Source organism: Vitis vinifera, chromosome 16 (genome assembly GCF_030704535.1).
Source record: "Vitis vinifera cultivar Pinot Noir 40024 chromosome 16, ASM3070453v1".
NCBI lineage: Eukaryota > Viridiplantae > Streptophyta > Magnoliopsida > Vitales > Vitaceae > Vitis > Vitis vinifera.
The window spans coordinates 19,673,953-19,694,148 of record NC_081820.1 but is presented as its reverse complement, the minus strand read 5'-3'; the positions used below and the strand labels follow the sequence as shown (position 1 = coordinate 19,694,148).

Here is a 20,196-nt window from a genome sequence, read left to right as displayed (position 1 = left end):
ACATGGTTCAGCTGTTGCCTAGCACCACCAATGCAACTCTTCAAGTTCTCTTTCTCAGAAGAATCAGTCACCATGGATTCAGCCTGTTCAAAAAGCCTTAACCCAGCAAGCCAGAACCCAAGAGCAGAGAGTAAATAACAAGGGAGCAAGCATAAAAACAAGGCATCAAATAAGCCAAAGAAGACATTAAACCGAGCCCTTTCCCATACTGAAGTCAATGGGCATATGTATAAGTGGGAAAAACCAAGTGGAAATAAGATCAAAGATGCGACTTAGACACCTAAAGGAAAGCTAAAAAGGAACTAGATCACTCTTAAACAAATTTCACATAAAGAACAAGGCATGGATTTATTATAACACAATCACAACAACCCAAATAAAATCAATTGCAATCATTACGTGGTCTAGCAAACATACCTAAAAATGCTCCCTTCCAGCGAAACTAGCTGGACTTCAAGCTACTTTACTTCTTCTCCTAAGCTTACATCAAAACCACAGCAAACTCACTCCATTTATCTCTTTCTGTTCAATTCCCTCTTTTCCTTCCTTCCTCACCTAGATATCCTCTTGTTTTCTTCTTTTCCTTGCTTCTACTTGTTCCACTGCTTGCTGTTTATCAAAAGGGTCTTCATCTTCAACCACCACCATGGCAAGGCGGTAGCGTCCTTTGCCACACGTCCCATGTAGCCTGCTCTTATAGAAGCCATCCCCCCACTCCAACAACATGCTGCCAACTCCTCTCGGTCCAAAGGAATATCCGAATATCCTTGGTCCACAAGGGGGGTCTACAATATGCAACCATTATTGGTATTGGTTTTGTTGTCAAAATAAAATTCTATCCCCTTTCCATTAAAAATTTGGTTGCATCAAAACTTTAGGAACATAGGAATTATAAATTGCACCCATCCCAAGAATATTTTTTTAAAAAAGAAGAAGAAAAACCCTTAAAATATACAAAACATATTAAAAAAAGAAAAAAAAAATGTAATTGGAGGATTGGAAAGCAGTTCACGGGTTGGAGAAGCGGTGTAGATAAGCGTTCCTTGAGACCTGTGACTGCTAGTGTACTTTCTCCGATTCTAGTACTCCTTCACTCAATTTTCCTCACTTTCTCGCTCTCCAAACTAGGGAACACAGGCAAACTGAGAAAGAGAGAAGCAAAGCCAAAGAAAACCAAATCATCCATAGTCACTCAAGATGGATAGTGTCTTCTTTTCAACCCTCAAACTCACTCCACTACCCAATGCCTCTTTCTCCAATCGCCACTTCGCTTCTCTTTCTCTTCTCTCTCGCAAGTTCCCTATCAGGAGACTCTCCGTTAAAGCCTCTTCTTCTGCGCCTTCCACCTCCACTGCCAACTCTCAGACCATCAAGGTGGTTTTTTTTTTTTAAATGTTTTTGTTTTTGTGTGATATGATGTTGGTTTGATTTTTCTTTTTGTGGGTTCTCTGTTTTTCAGATCATATCGATGCCCACAAAGCCGATTGAAGGCCAAAAGACTGGAACCAGCGGTCTACGAAAGAAGGTGTCTTTTTGTTTCTATTGAATTTGCTGAAAACCTGGATGAAAAGAAAATTGTGGGTTTCTAATTTTTCTGCTGTATGATGCAAATAGTTGTGTTATCTTCAGTTGAATGGAGCGTCTGCTATTAATTGGGAAAAATAATATTGAAGATATAATTTTTATTTATTTATTTATTTATTATAATGCTTTATGATGGTTCTGTTTCTCTTTCTTCGTAGGTTAAAGTTTTTATAGAAGAAAATTACCTTGCGAATTGGATTCAGGTTTGAATTATTGTGTTTTTGTAATTTTGAATTTGGAAATGATGTTATGGGGTTTATGCAATTTGGGCTTGATAAAGATGAGGGTTTTGGATTTATAGGCGCTGTTCAATTCATTGCCACCTGAGGATTACAAGGATGGGGTGTTGGTTTTAGGCGGTGATGGCCGATATTTCAACCGGGAAGCTGCACAGGTCTTTCTTTATCATATTTCCTAAATTACAGTTGTTGTAAGTCTGTATTATTCCTGAATGTTGCTGTTGTTTGTATTCAAAATGCAGATAATTATCAAAATTGCAGCAGGAAATGGCGTTGGAAAAATATTAGTTGGCAAGTGAGTATACAACTATGCCCCATTGTCCCCTTTAACAGAGTGCAGTTAATATAACCATTTTCTTCATTATCTTCAACTGAGATATGGTAGTTTATAGTTCATGGGTTCAAATCCCACTCTCAACAATCACATTAATTTATCAAAAAAAAAAAAAGTTACGCAATGGATAGAACCATTGGAACCTTTTTTTGAAATGAAAAAATTGTTGTATTTGACTTAAATTAATTGTTATAGGTTTTTGGAATTGTGTTGATTTATTTCTACTGACTGAACACCAAGCTACCAATTCTGTACTTGTTTGAATTAAAAGGTTTGGTTGCTTTAATGAGCTCAAACAAGTGATTCCTAAATGTCCTCTTAATAACTTAAACAATCTTATTAGGAGGACATTTAGGTATCACTCGTTTGAGCTCATTAAAGCAACCATAGTAGTCTATAGCTAATGGAACGATGCATGATGCCAACAATAACCATAGGAATTGTCTTCTTGAATCATTCCAATAAGAATTGTCTTATTGTTGGCATCATGCATCATTCCATTAGCTATAGACTACAGTGGTTGCTTTAATGATCTCAAACAAGTGATACCTAAATGTCCTCCTAATAAGATGTTTAAGTTATTAGGAGGACATTTAGGTATCACTTGTTTGAGCTCATTAAAGCAACCACAGTAGTCCATAGCTAATGGAATGATGCATGATGCCAACAATAACCATAGGAATTGTCTTCTTGAATCTTTGGAGATAAGGGGATTTTCATCTTTTAAATCCTTTTAGAGATGTATGCAGAGTATGTGTTTGAGTTTAGGCAACTAGAGTGAGGATGGAGGAGTTTTCAAGGGGCTGCCGGAGTGGAAGGCATGTTGGCGCGTGGAGGGCGGTGTTGGTTTGCTGTGGACTCTAGGTCCTTTGATATTTCTGTAGAGGCGGTAGGAGGGAAGTTGAGAGGTATCATTGAGGAAAGAGGGAGAGGCTTTTCATCTTGGATTAGCTTCGGGGATTTGAGCTTTTGATGTCTTTTGGAAGGGTGGAATTTTGCTGTAGAGATGAAGTCTTGGCAAGGTGGAATAAGTCTTGGGAGGAGGGTGGGAGACAGTTCAAGTTGGAGAGGCATTCGAATGAGGCAGGGAGGTTTTTGTTCTGTGCTGTTGTGACGGAGGAGGTGAAAAGGTTTTCGTTGATCTTCCTTGAAGGGAGGGGTCATCTTGGGGGTTGGGTTGTCCTGGATGAGAAGCTTCATTATTTAGGCATTATTCCCTTTTCAGAGGTTAAGGACTTGGGCTCCTCTGTTGAGGTGAAGAGTATCCCCAAGGAAGGGATTGCTGTTGGGTCCTTTGCAGTAGTGGTCAGTTGGAGGAGGGTGAGGTGAGTTGTAGGAAAGAAAAGTTGAGGAAGTGTTTGGTAGGTTGGTTTGAGGAGTCGTCAAACCAACTTCTTGATTTTTCTTGGTTGAAAAACTGTGTTGAGTCTCTAGTTGTTGAGAGGAGGGGTGAAGATTTCAGCTTTTGGGGGAGCATTACTTTTGTTTGACTTTGATGAAAGCTCTGAGGCAGAAAGGGTGCTCGCTAGAGGGGTTAGAAGGTTCAAGGAGAATTTTTTGCACCTTGAAAGATGGCATCCTGAGGTAGGGTGTCTTCATAAAGGGGGGTCTCTTAAGGAACTTTGGGTGAGGGTGCTGGGACTTCCGCTGCACTTGTGGGGTTGGGATGTGTTTAAAAAATTAGGGGGCTGTTGTGGGGGCTTTTTCACAATGGATGAGGACACTGCGCTCTTGTCTCATCTTTTATGGGCGTGGATTTTGGTCAAGTATGATGGAAGAGTCTTGCCCGGTTCTCTGCAAGTAGATCTGGGTTGCTTCGGTTTTTTGGTTCAGTTGTGGTGGAAAGCTCCATCTTGGGTTTCTATGGATACTTCAAGCAACAACTGTAGCGGGCCTTATGGTTAGGAGGACAGGGAAGAAGTGGAGGGTGGTCCACGCGCCTGTGAGAGAGTAGGAGAGAAAAGGTAGCTTGCACGTCCTACAGGTGGCATCGTGTTGTAGAATTTTGGCAGTGTTTCTTAGATAGGGGGAGAAACAACTTTAAGTTGGTCAAAGGCTGTAAAAGTAGGGGAGGAGTAGGAATGAAGGGAGAGGAGTACAACTGGAGTGGTGGGGCCCAGTGTTGCAGGTGGTATGGGTGGATTGGAGATTGGGCCTCTTTCTTTGGGCAACCACAGGCCTTCTCATACCCAAAACTTTGTTGGGGTTGTTGTAGAGGCCCATTTGAGGGAGTTGTTTTGTTTCTTCTGCTGTATGAGGTTTCTGGGGGGTTATTGTGTAGGGTGATAGGTTTTTAGCTTCTTCTCTCCCCTCTTGCTTGCCTTGTGGCCTGTCCTTGTATACTTCGTATGTACTCCGATGTGCCGTTTTGCAAGCGTTTTTAATATATTTTTATTTACCTATCAAAAAAAAAAAAAAAACAACTTAAATAATCTTTTTCAATACTCTGTTATGTGACCTTTTAGACTCTCATAAATATGATAACCAGTGTTTGACACTTATAAACAATTGATGAGACTCAATAAAACCAATTTTGCTTATTCTTACTTCAATAAGGTTTTATTTTTATTTTTTATTTGGTTGTTCAAACTTGCGTCACCTATCTAATGGAAAGCCTTGGCAATCCTCATGACATTCTTGTCCTCGAACCCATGATAGATCGCACTAATCTCATAGAAAAACCATCTAAACCTTCTATCTTTTCACCATTTAACTCCTTCAAAGCCGATGTTCTCTTGAAAATGCCTTCCTAGCTAATTTGTTGGAAAACCGAAACTGATATGGAAAGAAATAACTTTGTAAAACTGTAAATTATTTATTAGTTGTCAATCTTTGTATTTTTAGGAAAGTAATTGTTAGGAGTTATTCTTTCCTTTTAATCAGTGATTTAGTTTCCTAATTTGAAGGATTTGTATATGCTGTAAACTCTATAAAAGAATAATCTCAATGAAAGAAAATTATTCCCGTGAAACCCTATTCTTCAACTTGGTATTAGAGCTAGCAATTTGCTTGCCGAAATCCTCCTTCTTCCTCTCTTTCAATCCCTGTTCTCTGAAACCATGTCGGATATTTCAAACGAGTCCACTACTGTTCCTCAACCTTCTCTGAACAATCCCATCATCATTGATTCTTCAAAAATCAGTCCTACCACCTCGGAATCTCACTTTGTCCAAATTACCACGATTCGCTTGAATAGTGACAACTTTCTGAGATGGTCTCAATCAGTTCGGATGTACATCAGAGGACGTGGAAAGATGGGCTGCCTGATGGGTGAAAAGAAGGCTCTTGTAGTGGATGATCCGAACTATGCTATATGGGGTGTTGAGAATTCCATGGTGATGACATGGCTTGTGAATTCTATGGAAGAAGACATTAGCTCTAATTACATGTTCTATCCAACAATACAAGAGCTTTGGGAGAATGTAAATCAGATGTATTCTGATTTAGGGAATCAATCACAGATCTTTGAATTAACCCTCAAACTTGGTGAGATACGACAAGGGGAGGACAACGTCACAAAGTACTTCAACTACTTGAAGCGAATCTGGCAAGACCTTGACCTCTTCAACACCTATGAGTGGAAATCTGCCGAGGATGGACTTCATCATAAGAAGACCATGGAAGACAATCGGATCTTCAAGTTCTTGGCTGGCCTTAATGTCGAGTTTGATGAGGTAAGGGGGAGAATTATTGGAAGACAACCCCTGCCTTCAATTGGTGAAGTTTTTTCAGAAGTTAGAAGAGAAGAGAGTCGGAGGAATGTGATGCTGGGCAAGAAGGGACCTGGAGTTGCTATTGAAGGTTTAGCCTTGGTTACCACGGGTGGAGGCTATAATAAAGTTGTTGTGTTTCAGCGCAAATCAGATGAAAGACCACGGGTTTGGTGTGATTTTTGCAACAAACCTCGCCATACTCGTGAGAACTGTTGGAAAATCCATGGGAAACCTACAAATTGGAAAGGAAAAACAGGTGACAAACCAGGCCAAGCCATTATTCCTACTTCTAATGAGGCTGAGACCAGCCCCTTCACCACTGAGCAAATGAAGCATCTTCTTGCACTGCTGAAATCCAACTTGACATCCGGTGCTTCTAGTGTTTCTTTGGCACACACAGGTAATGAATTATATGCTCTATCTTGTCGTTTTAAATCTACTCCATGGATAATCGATTCTGGAGCATCCGACCACATGACCAATTCCTCAAACATGTTTGAATCCTATTCATCGTGTCCTGGAAATAAAAAGGTTCGGATAGCTGATGGTAATTTCTCACCTATTGCAGGAAAATGTCTAATAAAAATCTCTGAGGGAATAAATCTTAAATCTGTTCTCCATGTTCCTAAACTTACTTGTAATCTCGTCTGTTAGCAAATTATCTAGAGATTCTAATTGTTGTGTTATCTTCTATGAATTCCATTGTATTTTTCAGGACCAGAGCTCGGGGAAGACGATTGGCAGTTCTAGGATGATCAATGGTCTCTATTATTTCGAGGATAATTTACCTAGTAATAAAATTGCTCAAGGACTAAGTAGTATTAGTTCTCTTTCTGTTCGTGATCAAATAATGGTTTGGCATTGCAGACTAGGCCATCCTAGTTTCTCTTATTTAAAACATTTATTTCCAGTGTTATTTCAAAAGGTTGATCCTTTATCATTTCAATGTGAAAGTTGTTTATTGGCAAAGAGCCAACGAAAAACTTACATTCCAAAACCCTACTATGCATCAAAACCATTTTATTTTTTTCACAGTGATGTTTGGGGACCTTCAAAAGTAACCACAATTTCAGGAAAAAAATGGTTTGTGACCTTTATAGACGACCATACACGTCTTTGTTGGGTATATTTCATGAGGGAAAAATCTGAAGTCGAAAGGATTTTTAAAGAATTTTACAGAATGATTGAAAACCAATTTCAAACAAAAATCAGTATTTTGAGATCTGATAATGGGACTGAGTACTTTAATAAAGTTTTGGAAACCTTTTCAAACGAGAAAGGAATTTTACATCAATCCTCGTGTTCTGATACCCCTGAACAGAATGGAATAGCTGAACGTAAAAATAAACACTTGTTAGAAGTAACATGGGCTATGATGTTTTACATGAATATTCCAAAATACTTATGGGGGGATGCCATACTAACTGCTTCATATCTAATCAACAGGATGTCTACAAAATTTTTGTAGTATACCACTCCTTTGGAGTGCTTGAAAAAGGTATTTCCAGAATCTCGAATTAATTCCGAATTACCCTTGAAAATATTTGGTTGCACTGCATATGTACACATTCCAAAAAGGTCAAGATCTAAGTTAGACCCAAGAGCAGAAAAATGTGTTTTTGTAGGATATACTCCTAATAAAAAAGGTTGCAAATGTTTTAATCCCCTTACAAAACATTTTTACACAACTATGGATGTTTCCTTTATGGAAAATGTCCCATATTTTACCAAAAATTTACTTCAGGGGGAGAAATTAGTGGAACCAAATTTTTGGGAAATTGTTGAACCTTTGCCTAGTGTAATTCTTGATATCTCTTTTGAAAAAGAAAATAAGGAAACTAAGCCTATTGAATCCGAATTTGAAATTGGTCTGTCAAAAGAAGAAATACTACGAATGAAAAAAAATAGAAACAATCTTGAGCTTGTGGTTTATTCAAGAAAAAGTCCCTGGAAGAAGTAAAGACCAGCCGATCATCCCAGTACATGGTCAATCGAAAGCCTTGGGCAATGGCTCTCTAAATGTCTCAGGTAACCCTCCTTCTATTCCTACTCATATACATGCTTCTTCTTCTTCTGTTACTGATCTAAGTTTACCATCACAATTTGGTCCAAGTCCAGAAATATTTGCACCCGAACCCAGTTTAGGATTAGCCCCAATTTTTCCTGCACTGGACCTTGACCTTGATCTCCCTATTGCTCTTAGAAAGGGAACCCGAGCCTGCACTAAACATCCCATTGCCAAATATATCTCCTATAGTAACCTTTCTGACAACTATAGAGCATTCACTACAAATATTTCAAAACTTGTGGTACCTAGAAATATTCAAGAAGCACTAGATGAACCGAGTTGGAAATTGGCAGTGTTTGAGGAAATGAATGCCTTAAAAAAGAATGGCACTTGGGAGGTTGTAGATTTACCAAGGGAAAAAAAAGTTGTAGGGTGTAAATGGGTGTTTAGAATAAAGAGTAAAGCAGATGGAAGTGTTGAAAGATACAAAGCCAGACTTGTGGCAAAGAGTTTTACTCAAACCTATGGGATAGACTACCAAGAGACTTTTGCCCCCGTAGCTAAAATAAACTTGATTAGAGTTTTGTTGTCCCTTACAGTAAATTCCAATTGGCCTTTACACCAATTGGATGTTAAAAATGCCTTTCTTAATGGAGACCTAGAGGAGGAAGTGTTCATGAGTCCTCCACCAGGTTTTGAAGAAAGTTTTGGAGTTGGGAAAGTGGGCAAATTGAAGAAGTCGTTATACGGACTTAAGCAGTCGCCTAGAGCTTGGTTTGAGCGCTTTGGCAAAGTAATAAAGCATTATGGATATACTCAAAGTCAAGCTGATCACACAATGTTCTACAGACATTCAAATGAAGGTAAAGTAGTCATCTTAATTGTGTATGTTGACGATATTGTGTTAATTGGGGATGATTACAATGAACTAGAGAAGCTGAAGGGGAAACTTGCTGAGGAATTTGAGATTAAGGACCTGGGGGCATTAAAATACTTTTTTGGGATGGAGTTTGCTAGGCTTTGTAAATCAACGGAAGTATGTTCTTGATCTTCTTGATGAGACAGGTATGTTAGGATGTAAGCCTGCTGAAACACCTATAGAGCTGAATGTAAAACTGCAACCTACAAAAGCCAAGAATGTGAAGGACCGGGATCGTTATCAGAGACTTGTTGGGAGATTGATTTACCTATCCCATACACGCCCTGACATAGCATTCTCAGTGAGTATGGTTAGTCAGTTTATGCATGCGCCTGGATTAGAGTATTTTGAAGCTGTTTACAGGATTCTAAGGTATCTAAAGGGGACACCAGGTAGAGGTCTTTTGTTCAAGTCACGAGGACACCTACAAATTGAAACCTACACCGATGCAGACTGGGCTGGAAGCATAGTGGATCGAAGGTCTACCTCTGGGTACTGTTCATTTGTAGGTGGCAACTTGGTTACGTAGTGAAGTAAAAAACAGAACTTGGTTGCTAGAAGTAGTGCTGAGGCTGAGTTTATAGTTGTAGCTCATGGTATTTGTGAGATTATGTGGATAAGAAGATTATTGGAAGAGTTAAAGATGACATGTTCATCTCCTATGAAGTTGTATTATGACAACAAGGCAGCAATTTCAGTAACTCACAATCCGGTTCTCCATGACCGCACCAAATGTGTGGAAGTGGACAAACATTTCATTAAAGAGAAGATAGACAACAGATTGGTCTGTATGACCTATATCTTTACTGAGGAACAAGTGGCTGATTTCTTCACCAAAGGACTACACAAGAGGCAATTCGATGTTCTAGTTGGCAAGCTGGCTATGGAAGATATCTTTAAGCCAGCTTGAGGGGGAGTGTTGGAAAACCGAAACTGATATGGAAAGAAATAACTTTGTAAAGCTGTAAATTATTTATTAGTTGTCAATCTTTGTATTTTTAGGAACGTAATTGTTAGGAGTTATTCTTTCCTTTTAATCCGTGATTTAGTTTCCTAATTTGAAGGATTTGTATATGCTGTAAGCCCTATAAAAGAATAATCTCAATGAAAGAAAATTATTCCCATGAAACCCTATTCTTCAACTTAATCACCTTTTGAACCTTTCATCCTATAGAAAATAACACCATTTGAAAGACAAGGCCTTCAACCATTTTCTCTTTTCATAAAACAACATTTTATGCAATCTTGATTATCTTCCCTGGAGAGAGACATGATGATGGTCATATTCTCATTTTGGTTGTCACAAAGTTTGGGAGTTTCTTGAGTAGATTTTATTGGATTTCTATTACAAGAAATTTTTTAAAAGAACTTCTAGAGATGATAAATTTTCAAATTAAAAAAAAAGAAGAAAAAAACTATATTAAGACTAAACATTAGATTGAATCCATCATAAACCAACAGCCAAATAGGAATAGTTTTTCATCTACATCTTTTATTCCCAAGAGTAACTATTCCTAATCCATTTGGAATACCCAAACATGCCCTTAATTCTCCTTTTAGCGCCATCAATGTCTCAGTTAGAATGTAACTAAGAGACGTATTCATTCTAGCACTTTCCCACAATCCCAAATTTTTTGACAAAACCCTCATCCTTGCTTGACAATTTCTCAAAATTGGTTGGATTCCTTCTCCATTTCAAACCCCCAAAATCATATAAAATAGGAACATTGTCTGACAAGAGATGTGAGAAAATGCTTCATGCTGATATCTGACTTGTGTTCTTCCAATATGGAAATGTCAAAAACCTTGCAATCCTCCTCATGGCAAGACTCTTACGACTGTTTGTCCCAATACAAAACCACCCTTCAAAAAGAAGTCCCCACGACACCGCACCCCCCCACCCCAAAAAAAAAAGAGCAAAATCACCTTAATTTAATTAGTAAAATTCCTCTAATTCTAGAAGAAAGTACTGCACATCCCCCAAAGTTGAATCCACCATATAAAAAAACTTCTGTCCTTTTTGAACTTAAGTTTCAGTAACCCTGGGTATGTGTTCTATCTTTCAATTCAACTTGGAAAGATGAATGTATTTTTTGAGTTAAACAGATTGGTTGTTTCTGATTATTCACTCATATTTTTTACTTGATTAAATTGTTAATAATAAGAAAATAACTAAAGAAGTGAAGAGAAGGAACTCCTTAAGATTGAGATCCCACCAGAAACTATCCAGTTTACACAATCTTGGATTGCCTTGGCATTTCATTTCCTCGTGAAGAAAAGGATGCATGTCCCTATGTTATTAGTGTTGTAGTGAATCCATTTGGGGTCTTAATTTAATTGTCTTCAACTACTTGTGCTATGTTATTGGTTGTCTCTTCAACTGCTTGTGTTACATATGATACTGTGAGCAGTTTGAATTGGCAGAGCAGTATTTTCTTGAATTCTCAATCTGGTTGAGTTTCTATTATGGAAATTAAGAGGAAATTTCATCATTTCAGGGAAGGCATCATGTCAACTCCAGCTGTTTCTGCTGTAATCCGGAAGCAAAAGGCAAAGCATATTCCTCTCCTTGTTCCTAGCTTTCTGCATCTGGCACCTTATTTTAAATCCATACTCATCTGCCTTGTTCTTTTATAACACAATTAAAACCAAATAATGTTTCAGGCCAATGGAGGTTTTATAATGAGTGCAAGCCATAATCCTGGTGGGCCTGAATATGATTGGGGCATCAAGGTGAATGTTAATGCTCATATTTATATAGTGTCCTTTGCATAATTATTTTAAATTCTCAGCAGTTTTTTGGTTTACAATTACACTGCAATAGTTACTGAACCTAATGGGATATATATATATATATATATATTTATTAATATTGTTGTGGAAATTTATAAGTTCTGATTCATATTGCCCAGCATAATCCTGCTGTGTAGATATATTTTGCATCCAATGACTGGATCAAATTATTTGCAATTCTCTAGTTAAAATTTTCTGACTGAAAATGCTGTTGTTTTCATTTTTCATTTCCCAGTTTAATTACAGCAGTGGACAACCTGCACCTGAAACCATCACAGACAAGATTTATGGGAACACTCTTTCGGTATGGTTGCAATCTTTAATGTCCTTTTGTTCTCCATGTTTTCCTAATTGCTTATTGCTTTTATCTTGTGTATAGGGCATTTATTTCATTATCTCATTTTCAAGATTCTCCTTTTGCTCATGTAAAGTTTAATCTGATTTATATGAAAAATGTCATTATGAAGTTAACAGCACCAACCCCCAAGAAGGAAGAGGAGAGAGATGGGTGGGGGGTGGGGCAGTTTGGTTTGGGATTGTGGGAAAGATAAAGAGGATGGTGTTTGTAGAGTTAGAGCAGAAGGAGAAGTGGAAAAGTGCTATACGATTGTTTTGTTATTGCTGTAACAAAAATAAAAAATATTGGTAATTTTGGGGCATCAATTGGGGGCATTGGTTTACCATGTTGTGGGGCGAAGGAAATTTGTAGAATTTTGTCAAAATACCACCGAAATTTCTGAGTTGTTTCCTCAAAATATTGATATCAGAATTAATGCCAAAATGTCCCCAATATTTTAAGTTACTAATCTTCTTTTTACAATTTTCATCCTTATCCTTAAAAAAATTATAGGAAAAAATCTAGTGCATCAGTAGTTATGAGAGAAAAGATAGTAGCACTAGTTGAGAACCAAATTAAGAGAAGTTGTTTAAGATGGTTTAGCATGTATAATGAAAGCTATTGACTATCAATTAGAAGGAACCATAGGCAATCAATTGGGAGGAGCTATGTGATTCAAGTGAAAGGAGATTTAAGGACATGAGGTGAGAGTTCATGTTTGCTAAAATGATGACCCTATGATGTAGGATTTGAGAAAATTCAGAACCTGTCAATTGGGAATTTTGGCTCTAGTGGGGGTTTCTTCAAATCTGAAGGAAATGAATTTGGGGGTAACTTTAGGGTTGATTACGGTTGAAAAGCAAAGGATTGTGGAAATTTTGGCTAACTGACTGAGACAAAGGAATTAGGGTGGGGATTTCTCTAGGTCTCATTTCAGTCAAAATCTCCCTGTTAGGGTTCAACTTTATGATTGGGTATGGTCTAGGGTTCATGGATTGAAATGTGAGGATTTTTGAGAGTGAATGAGTTTTTGAAGCTGAAGTACAGTCAGGTGAGATTTTTATTCCTTTTGAAATCAATCATGGCAATAGCTATGAGACATTCCTCTGTGATTTTATTGATGGCCATTTTGTGCAGGGCTTCCTCTGTTTGTGTTTCTGTTGCAGACAATCTTTTGCCTATTTTCTCCTCCCTTTTTTTCTTCTTTTTGTGTTATGCTGGTGAGTGGATTATCCTTAAGGAGCAGCAACAACCATGGCAAGAAGTTGGCTATATGACTGCCATTGAGCTCTATCTTGGGGCATGTCTTTTAAAAATTTAGATTACCGTGTCTTTTCTCATTATCTTGACTCAAGTTCTTTTTGGTCTTCCTCTCACCATGCAATGAATGCTCAGCCACTGGCAATGCAAACACCCACCTTTAAGCATTCCTGAATCCTGACCATCATTTTCAAGTATTCCTTCATTTCTTCACTTAATCACACCAAAACTCTTTTCAATATACACATTTCTTTTGTACTTATCCTAAACCTTGAGATGCCAATTCATTTCTCTGGAGCTCTGGAATATTAACTCTAACTCTAATCTTACGACTTATCCACTTAAACAATGAATTGCATCTGATAAATGAATCACATATGATATTTGGTGTAACAGAATTCAAAATGCAGCTGGAGTTATTGGCCACAAAGTTTCTTTGAGCATTATAGCCCTAGTGATTTTTCTTCTTTGGTTTAGCATTTGCCTGATTATTTGCAACCAATAATTTATTGTTTACTGTATTTCAAGTTCCATTGGTGGAATTGTTGTGCAGATCTCTGAAATTAAGATGGTAGACATCCCAGACATTGATCTTTCTTGTCTTGGAGTCACAACATATGGGAATTTCAGTGTTGAAGTTGTAGATCCAGTTTCTGATTATTTGGAGCTACTGGAGGTGAGAACACATAATATCCGTATTTTCAATTTTTATTTGACAACTCATGTGCATTGGATATGATTGTTTTATGGGTTTGCAGAATGTATTTGACTTCCAGCTCATTAAAGGTCTTCTTTCGCGGTCAGATTTCAGGTATCAAGTAGTGTTGCAAACAATGAGTATTTTGGTTTTATTAGGTGCTCTGGTCACTTTTTTTCTTCAGGGAGATTCATTCCTAGGTAGAAAATAGTGGGAATTTGTTCTGTCAAAGCTGATACTGAATTGCCTAGTTGGAAGTCTTGCTAAAGAAATCAATTTTTTTTTTTTCAGTCTTGACTCCTGTCAATTCTGGCATCTATGATACCCTACCATTCTTGAAAGTCTTTATCTTTTGCCATTGAAATATAAGTTTGTTTGAATCTACTTATAAGATGCAGCTTCTGCATTCTTGTGCCATGAATGCTTTTGGATCTACTCATAACTGAAGACTCTTTGAGAATAGTCTAGAATTTTTTATTTTATTTCATTTTTTAAAAAAATTTATGAGCAAAAAAGCGGAAATATATCTTGAGTAAGATCAGTATCTCTTCATTACAGGCCAGCACTCTTGAGTTGCTTTACAATAATGTTATCTAATTCTGAGAATGAGCTTAAATTTCATGTCAAAAAATCTACTTTACACTTTAAATTTGTTAACAAAATTTGTCAACTTTTCTTTTAAGATGTGGGTTTGTGTGTGGGGTGGGGAGGAGGATGTCAGGGAATAAATTAGCACTTGCAACTCTGTGCTACTATCGTTGGAAAGACTCAAAATCCAACTGTGGGCACCATCAGATGAACTTAAGTTTCCTTGATCTTCCCCTACAATTTCCCTGTTTGAAATTTTCTATTAAAAAGATCTCATACATTTAATTTGGTAGTTTAACCAGAGTTCCATGTTCTGTATAGTGTTATTGAAAATCTTGGTTTGTACTTTAGATTTTCTTCCTATAGGAATGATTAAATCTTGAAGTATTGGACATGGTTGAAAGTTATATTCCATGATTCAGGGTTATTTCATGTTTCATTTTACTTTTCAGGTTTACGTTTGATGCCATGCATGCAGTTACAGGCGCCTATGCAAAACCCATCTTTGTGGACAAGCTAGGAGCCAGTCCAGTATGTTCTATATTAAAAATTGTTTAGAGAATGTTTATAACCTAATTACTATTGAAGTTCCTGATAATAGATATTGTATAACTTATAGGATTCAATTTCAAATGGAGTACCTCTGGAAGATTTTGGGCATGGTCATCCAGATCCTAATCTTACGTAAGAGAGTAATACTTGTTACATAGTGTGATTGCAGGTTATTTTTCATTATTACAAGCATCATTACTTTTACTTGTATGGTGAAACAGGTATGCTAAGGATTTGGTGAATATTATGTATGGTGTTAATGGACCTGATTTTGGAGCCGCAAGTGATGGTATGTGAAGAGTTGGCATTTTGTTCAATGGTTTGAATGTTTCAGTCCTAAGTTGTATCAGTAAAATGTTTGTATATGCATCAGTGAAACCACCTTCGGATGTTTGAATATTATGTATGGTGTTAAGTCATTCATAGGTCTCATGTTTTTTTTTTTCCTTTCGAGTACTTTAATTCACATTTCTTTAGTTCTTATCCTCGTGTTTGTATAGCCATAACTTGAACTACAACCAACTTCTCTCTCTCTCTCTCTCTCACACACACACATACACGCACACACACACACACAAACAGCACCAACTAGCTAGAAATCATCATCATCATCTTCTTAGTTGATCCTTTGTCAAAATATTTTCTGAGTCCGCCTCCCTAGCAAAACACACACAGAGACACACCCACACTTCCATTGGGGCTTTTTAACCTCATGCTTGTGTTTGGGAAAGGACCTCAAAAAGCATACTCCATTGAACAAAAGAAAGATTTAAGATAAAGCTTCCCATCGTCAGCTCTCTTCTAGACTAATCTCTATCCTTCTAATCCTTCATTACTACATTCTCTTATATCTATTTAAGAAAAGGTTCCACTCTCCAATTTCCAAACATGAAAGCTTGTTAAGAAACAACAATTCCAATACATAGCTACCTACCTCCTCTGATATATTGACAACTGATGCATCCGTAGACTTTGAAATAGAGAACAATGAGGCATAAGAGTCTCTCAAGTAGTATCACGACAGCACAAATCTTTCTAAGACCTCACTCTCCTATCATTACCCATTACAACTTGACATGGGACTCAGTCCACCCTCTTCTAATTGCTTTCTACAACCCTATGAGAAACTCTTTCCCTTCCCTTCCTAGAACATCACCTCTCTATCTCCTTTCCAAATTAACCCAGTATACTCCACCTCCAAAGCCTCTTCATCTCCATTGTGGATCACCAAGTTTTACTCATTACAACCTTGTTCAGAAAAAAAAAAGTTTCCATCACCTTATCCACCCTTTTGTCCAAGCACACAGTAGACCAATTCCCTAAATTAGTATGCTTCTCTAAAAACCCACCTTCTCTTAAATGCATTCTTTTAGACTGAGTTTGTCACTTTCTGTACACCATGCAATTGATGATTTACTAATAAATACTAAGATCACAGGAGTATGTTTTACTAAGCTCCTTAGTGATTTTATCTTCTTGTTTGAAATCTTGTGTGCTTCAAGGAAATTCGTGTGCTTAAACTAATGAATAGTGTGTGACACTATTAATTTTAACCACTTTTGTTCTTCTCATAGCGGTAATAAAATTAGTAATCTCTGACTGTGTTCTTTTTTATTGTCTGCAAAACATTGTAACATTAGATGTTGTCTTGGTTTTGTAGTAGTATTGTGGTCGAGTTTGGATTATTATGTAGGCATAATGCTAACATAATTCTAACATTTTCACTCTTCTTTTTCCTTAATCATTTTTCAGGAGATGGTGATAGAAACATGATTCTAGGAAGGAGTTTTTTTGTTACACCTTCAGACTCCGTTGCTATTATTGCTGCAAATGCTCAAGAAGCCATTCCATATTTTCAGAGTGGCCCCAAGGTAGGAAAGTTGTGCTGTTTTTTCTTGGAAGGTCTCCCTCCACTGTGTATGAAATTAAGAAAAAAATGTAAAATTAAAAAAGAAACTTCCTCTTTTAAGCACATTTTTTTTTCTATTTTTGTAGGGTTTAGCTCGATCTATGCCAACGAGTGGTGCTCTTGATCGTGTTGCTGAAAAATTGACTCTTCCATTCTTTGAGGTGAAGCCCTTCTGTACTAATTTGTCGTGATTAACATGGAAAACTGTCTTGCTTAAAATGGAAAGGTTTATATCCATTGACATACTTCTCTCCTAACAAACTATGTCCTTAACAATGACTATTCTTGGTTTCAGGTCCCCACTGGATGGAAATTTTTTGGGAACCTTATGGATGCTGGAAAGTTGTCTATTTGTGGGGAAGAAAGTTTTGGAACAGGTTCTGATCACATTCGTGAGAAGGATGGCATATGGTAAGTCTCTAAATTTACTAGTAATAGTGCCTTTTTTTGCCTCAAGATTGTCTGTAACTTAAAGCAATTCAACCCAACGATGCTTTAAGCCCCAACTCTTTGGGGTTGGCTTCAAGAATTAGATTGTTTTCCTCTTCCTTTTAGCTCTATTTAGGATTATCTCCAGGATTGATTAGATGTAATCATGTCTTTCATTACTGTCTCAGCCCTTACTTTTTTTTTAAACTTGGATCAGATTACTTCTTGGTGGTTGATGCATTTTTGGCTTTTCCTTGCTCATGATTAAGATGACTTGCCTCATCTTTTTCTCATCTGGTTCTGCTTCTAGCTTGCAGCATAGCTGGCCCAGACCATGACCTGGTTTCAAAAGTAGTGATGGTATATTGAGAACATACCTTGTATCCTCCTTTAGTTCTGCTCCCACAAACTTGTTTTTACCATATTACTCTAGTTTCATTTACTAATATTAAGTTGGTCAGAAATCTGACTCCTTCAGTTTGATTCTAGGTTGACTTTTGTTTGTTTCATCCCTTCGAGCTATTTCTGTAGATTTTTAAGTCCGGATCCCGTGTGGAATGTCATTAATTCTTCCAATTGACAGGGCTGTTCTAGCTTGGCTTTCAATCATTGCATATAGAAACAAGGACAAGAAACCTGGAGAGAAATTGGCATCTGTTGCTGATGTCGTAAAGGAGCACTGGGCAACATATGGAAGGAACTTCTTTTCTAGATATGACTATGAAGTGAGCATGTACATCTAATTTGTATTGAATTATACTGGCTCAACTTTTGCTGTCAATTTTGTGTTTTCTGGAACATACACACTAGAATTAGATGTATAGTCTTAGAGTAGCAATTTTTTTTTTTTGACTAATTCAAATCCTTATTCAGGAATGTGAATCTGAAGGTGCCAATAAAATGATAGAATATCTTAGAGATTTGGTCTCTAAGAGCAAGGCAGGTGAAAAGTATGGTAAGTTCACAAAAATATTTTGTAAATCCATCAAAACCTTTCATGATAACATTCAGATGCTAATTGCTTTTTGGTTTAATAGGAAATTATGCACTTCAATTTGCGGATGACTTCTCATACACTGATCCTGTAAGTCTCAATCTAATTACTTTAAGGAACCTTAAAACTTGGTATCTGGATAGGTTTGACTTGGATTTTATTTAATTGCTCAGGTGGATGGAAGTGTGGCATCAAAGCAAGGTGTTCGATTTGTTTTTACGGATGGATCAAGGATCATATATCGTTTATCAGTAGGCATCATTAATCAACCTATTTATATCTCTTCTATTCCTCTTGGGGATCCATTTACAACTGTGGTGGAAGTAACTATTGGGTCTCATATTTACAGGGAACCGGTTCTGCAGGTGCAACTGTTAGAATTTATATTGAACAGTTTGAGCCAGATGTCTCTAAACATGAAATGGATGCCCAAGCAGCATTGAAGCCATTGATAGGTTAGTTCAATGTCGTTTCCACAAGATAAACTAACTCGTATCAAGGTATTGATTACTTATTTGCTCATGTTTTAGATTTGGCGTTATCTTTGTCGAAGCTCAAGGACTTCACAGGAAGGGAGAAACCTACAGTGATCACATAAGGCACATTCCCAGTCAATTTCATTGTCCAATGTCATCCTAAGTTACATGGAAGGCAGGTTGGGCTTTCCATCTTTTCCCACTCTTCCACTCTCGATCTCATGTAGCCCAACAACATTATAAGTTACATGAAAGGCAGGTCGGGCTTTCCATCTTTGTATGGCGTAGGTTATTATAAATATTCTTTTTATTCAGTTTTGGTCGTGCAGTAGATAATTTCCCTGTAAGGAATAAGTTCTACCATGTAAAATGTATGAAATAAATTCCCATTAAAAATAAAATGTTCATTTTCTTAATAATATCAAATCTCAATGATAGGATGCTGTTCTTATCTTGATTCAGCTTAATGCCAAGCCACATCCAGTCGTCATTATTTCTTGCAAGGGCCTCCACATGCGGTGTCTTGCATTATTTGTTCTCCTTTTTCCCAGTATCTTATGAAGTTCACACAACCCACATACAATGAACATGCGTGAGTGTTTTCCTCTATGCTGTTTCATTTTCTACTGCACTGGCATTTGTCCATGGGACTCATGACATGTTAAAACACCATGCGTGTGGCTCAGCACTTACAGTTTCTTTCATTTTCTTTCATTTTCATCCTTGTTTGTTGGATCATGTAGTGGAGAAATCTTTGAAAGAGGTAGCAGCCATAGGAGATGTACTATTTATCCAATATAAAATTAGGTTGACTTCTGAAAAACTTTACACTGTAATGAATCACTAGATATTGTGTTGAGAACCTGAAGTGCGATCTTGTCTCACTGTCTTCCTAGGAAAGTATAACTAGTGTCTTGAGCATTCATTCGCTCAAGGGGCCAATGCATGTAGTATAGAGTGAGCCTTCATCCTGGATACAACTTACTAGTACGCAACCAGCTGGTACCCAGTCAGGACTCATCACATGTTAAAAGTTTATTAGCCCCTCAGGTCCTTACCCTGTTATTTCATTTTCAATCAGTTTCATCCATCTCCATGGCAATGTTAGTAGAGAAATCATTCACTGGAGCACTAGTCCAAGGAGAGGTGGGATACAACCCGAGATAAGAGTGTTGACAGTGGGGAATACAACCCGGTGAAAGTGGTTTTAAAAAGCACTTTTAGTATAAGCACGTCGTTGAAGAAAAATTAAGTGTTTGATAAAATTTTAAAAGTATTTTTAAAGAATTGAAAAATCATTTATTGTGCTTTTTGAAGAAACCCTTGATGGGTGATTCTCCTTTGATATGCGATTCTCCTTAAAA

The 20,196-nt window shown here is 37.3% G+C and overlaps 1 protein-coding gene across 2 annotated transcripts; it reads left to right on the top strand.

The window, feature by feature from the left end:
• Window positions 1–857: 857 nt before the first annotated feature.
• LOC100247590 (phosphoglucomutase, chloroplastic) lies at window positions 858–19,251 on the top strand. 2 transcript variants are annotated; one of them, XM_002263777.4, is made up of 22 exons: window positions 858–1,374; window positions 1,460–1,525; window positions 1,743–1,787; window positions 1,886–1,978; window positions 2,066–2,118; window positions 11,296–11,347; window positions 11,462–11,530; window positions 11,826–11,894; window positions 13,741–13,863; window positions 13,946–13,998; window positions 14,925–15,003; window positions 15,092–15,156; window positions 15,246–15,313; window positions 16,777–16,895; window positions 17,020–17,094; window positions 17,229–17,344; window positions 17,946–18,087; window positions 18,236–18,317; window positions 18,400–18,446; window positions 18,530–18,607; window positions 18,706–18,811; window positions 18,887–19,251. In XM_002263777.4, exons 1-22 carry the CDS (start codon window positions 1,198–1,200, stop codon window positions 18,952–18,954), a joined length of 1,845 nt encoding a protein of 614 aa, XP_002263813.1. In that variant the 5' UTR covers window positions 858–1,197; the 3' UTR covers window positions 18,955–19,251. The 2 variants fall into 2 exon arrangements, with proteins under 2 accessions (XP_002263813.1, XP_019081735.1); XM_019226190.2 differs by having other exon boundaries at window positions 976–1,374; window positions 1,460–1,577.
• Window positions 19,252–20,196: the final 945 nt, after the last annotated feature.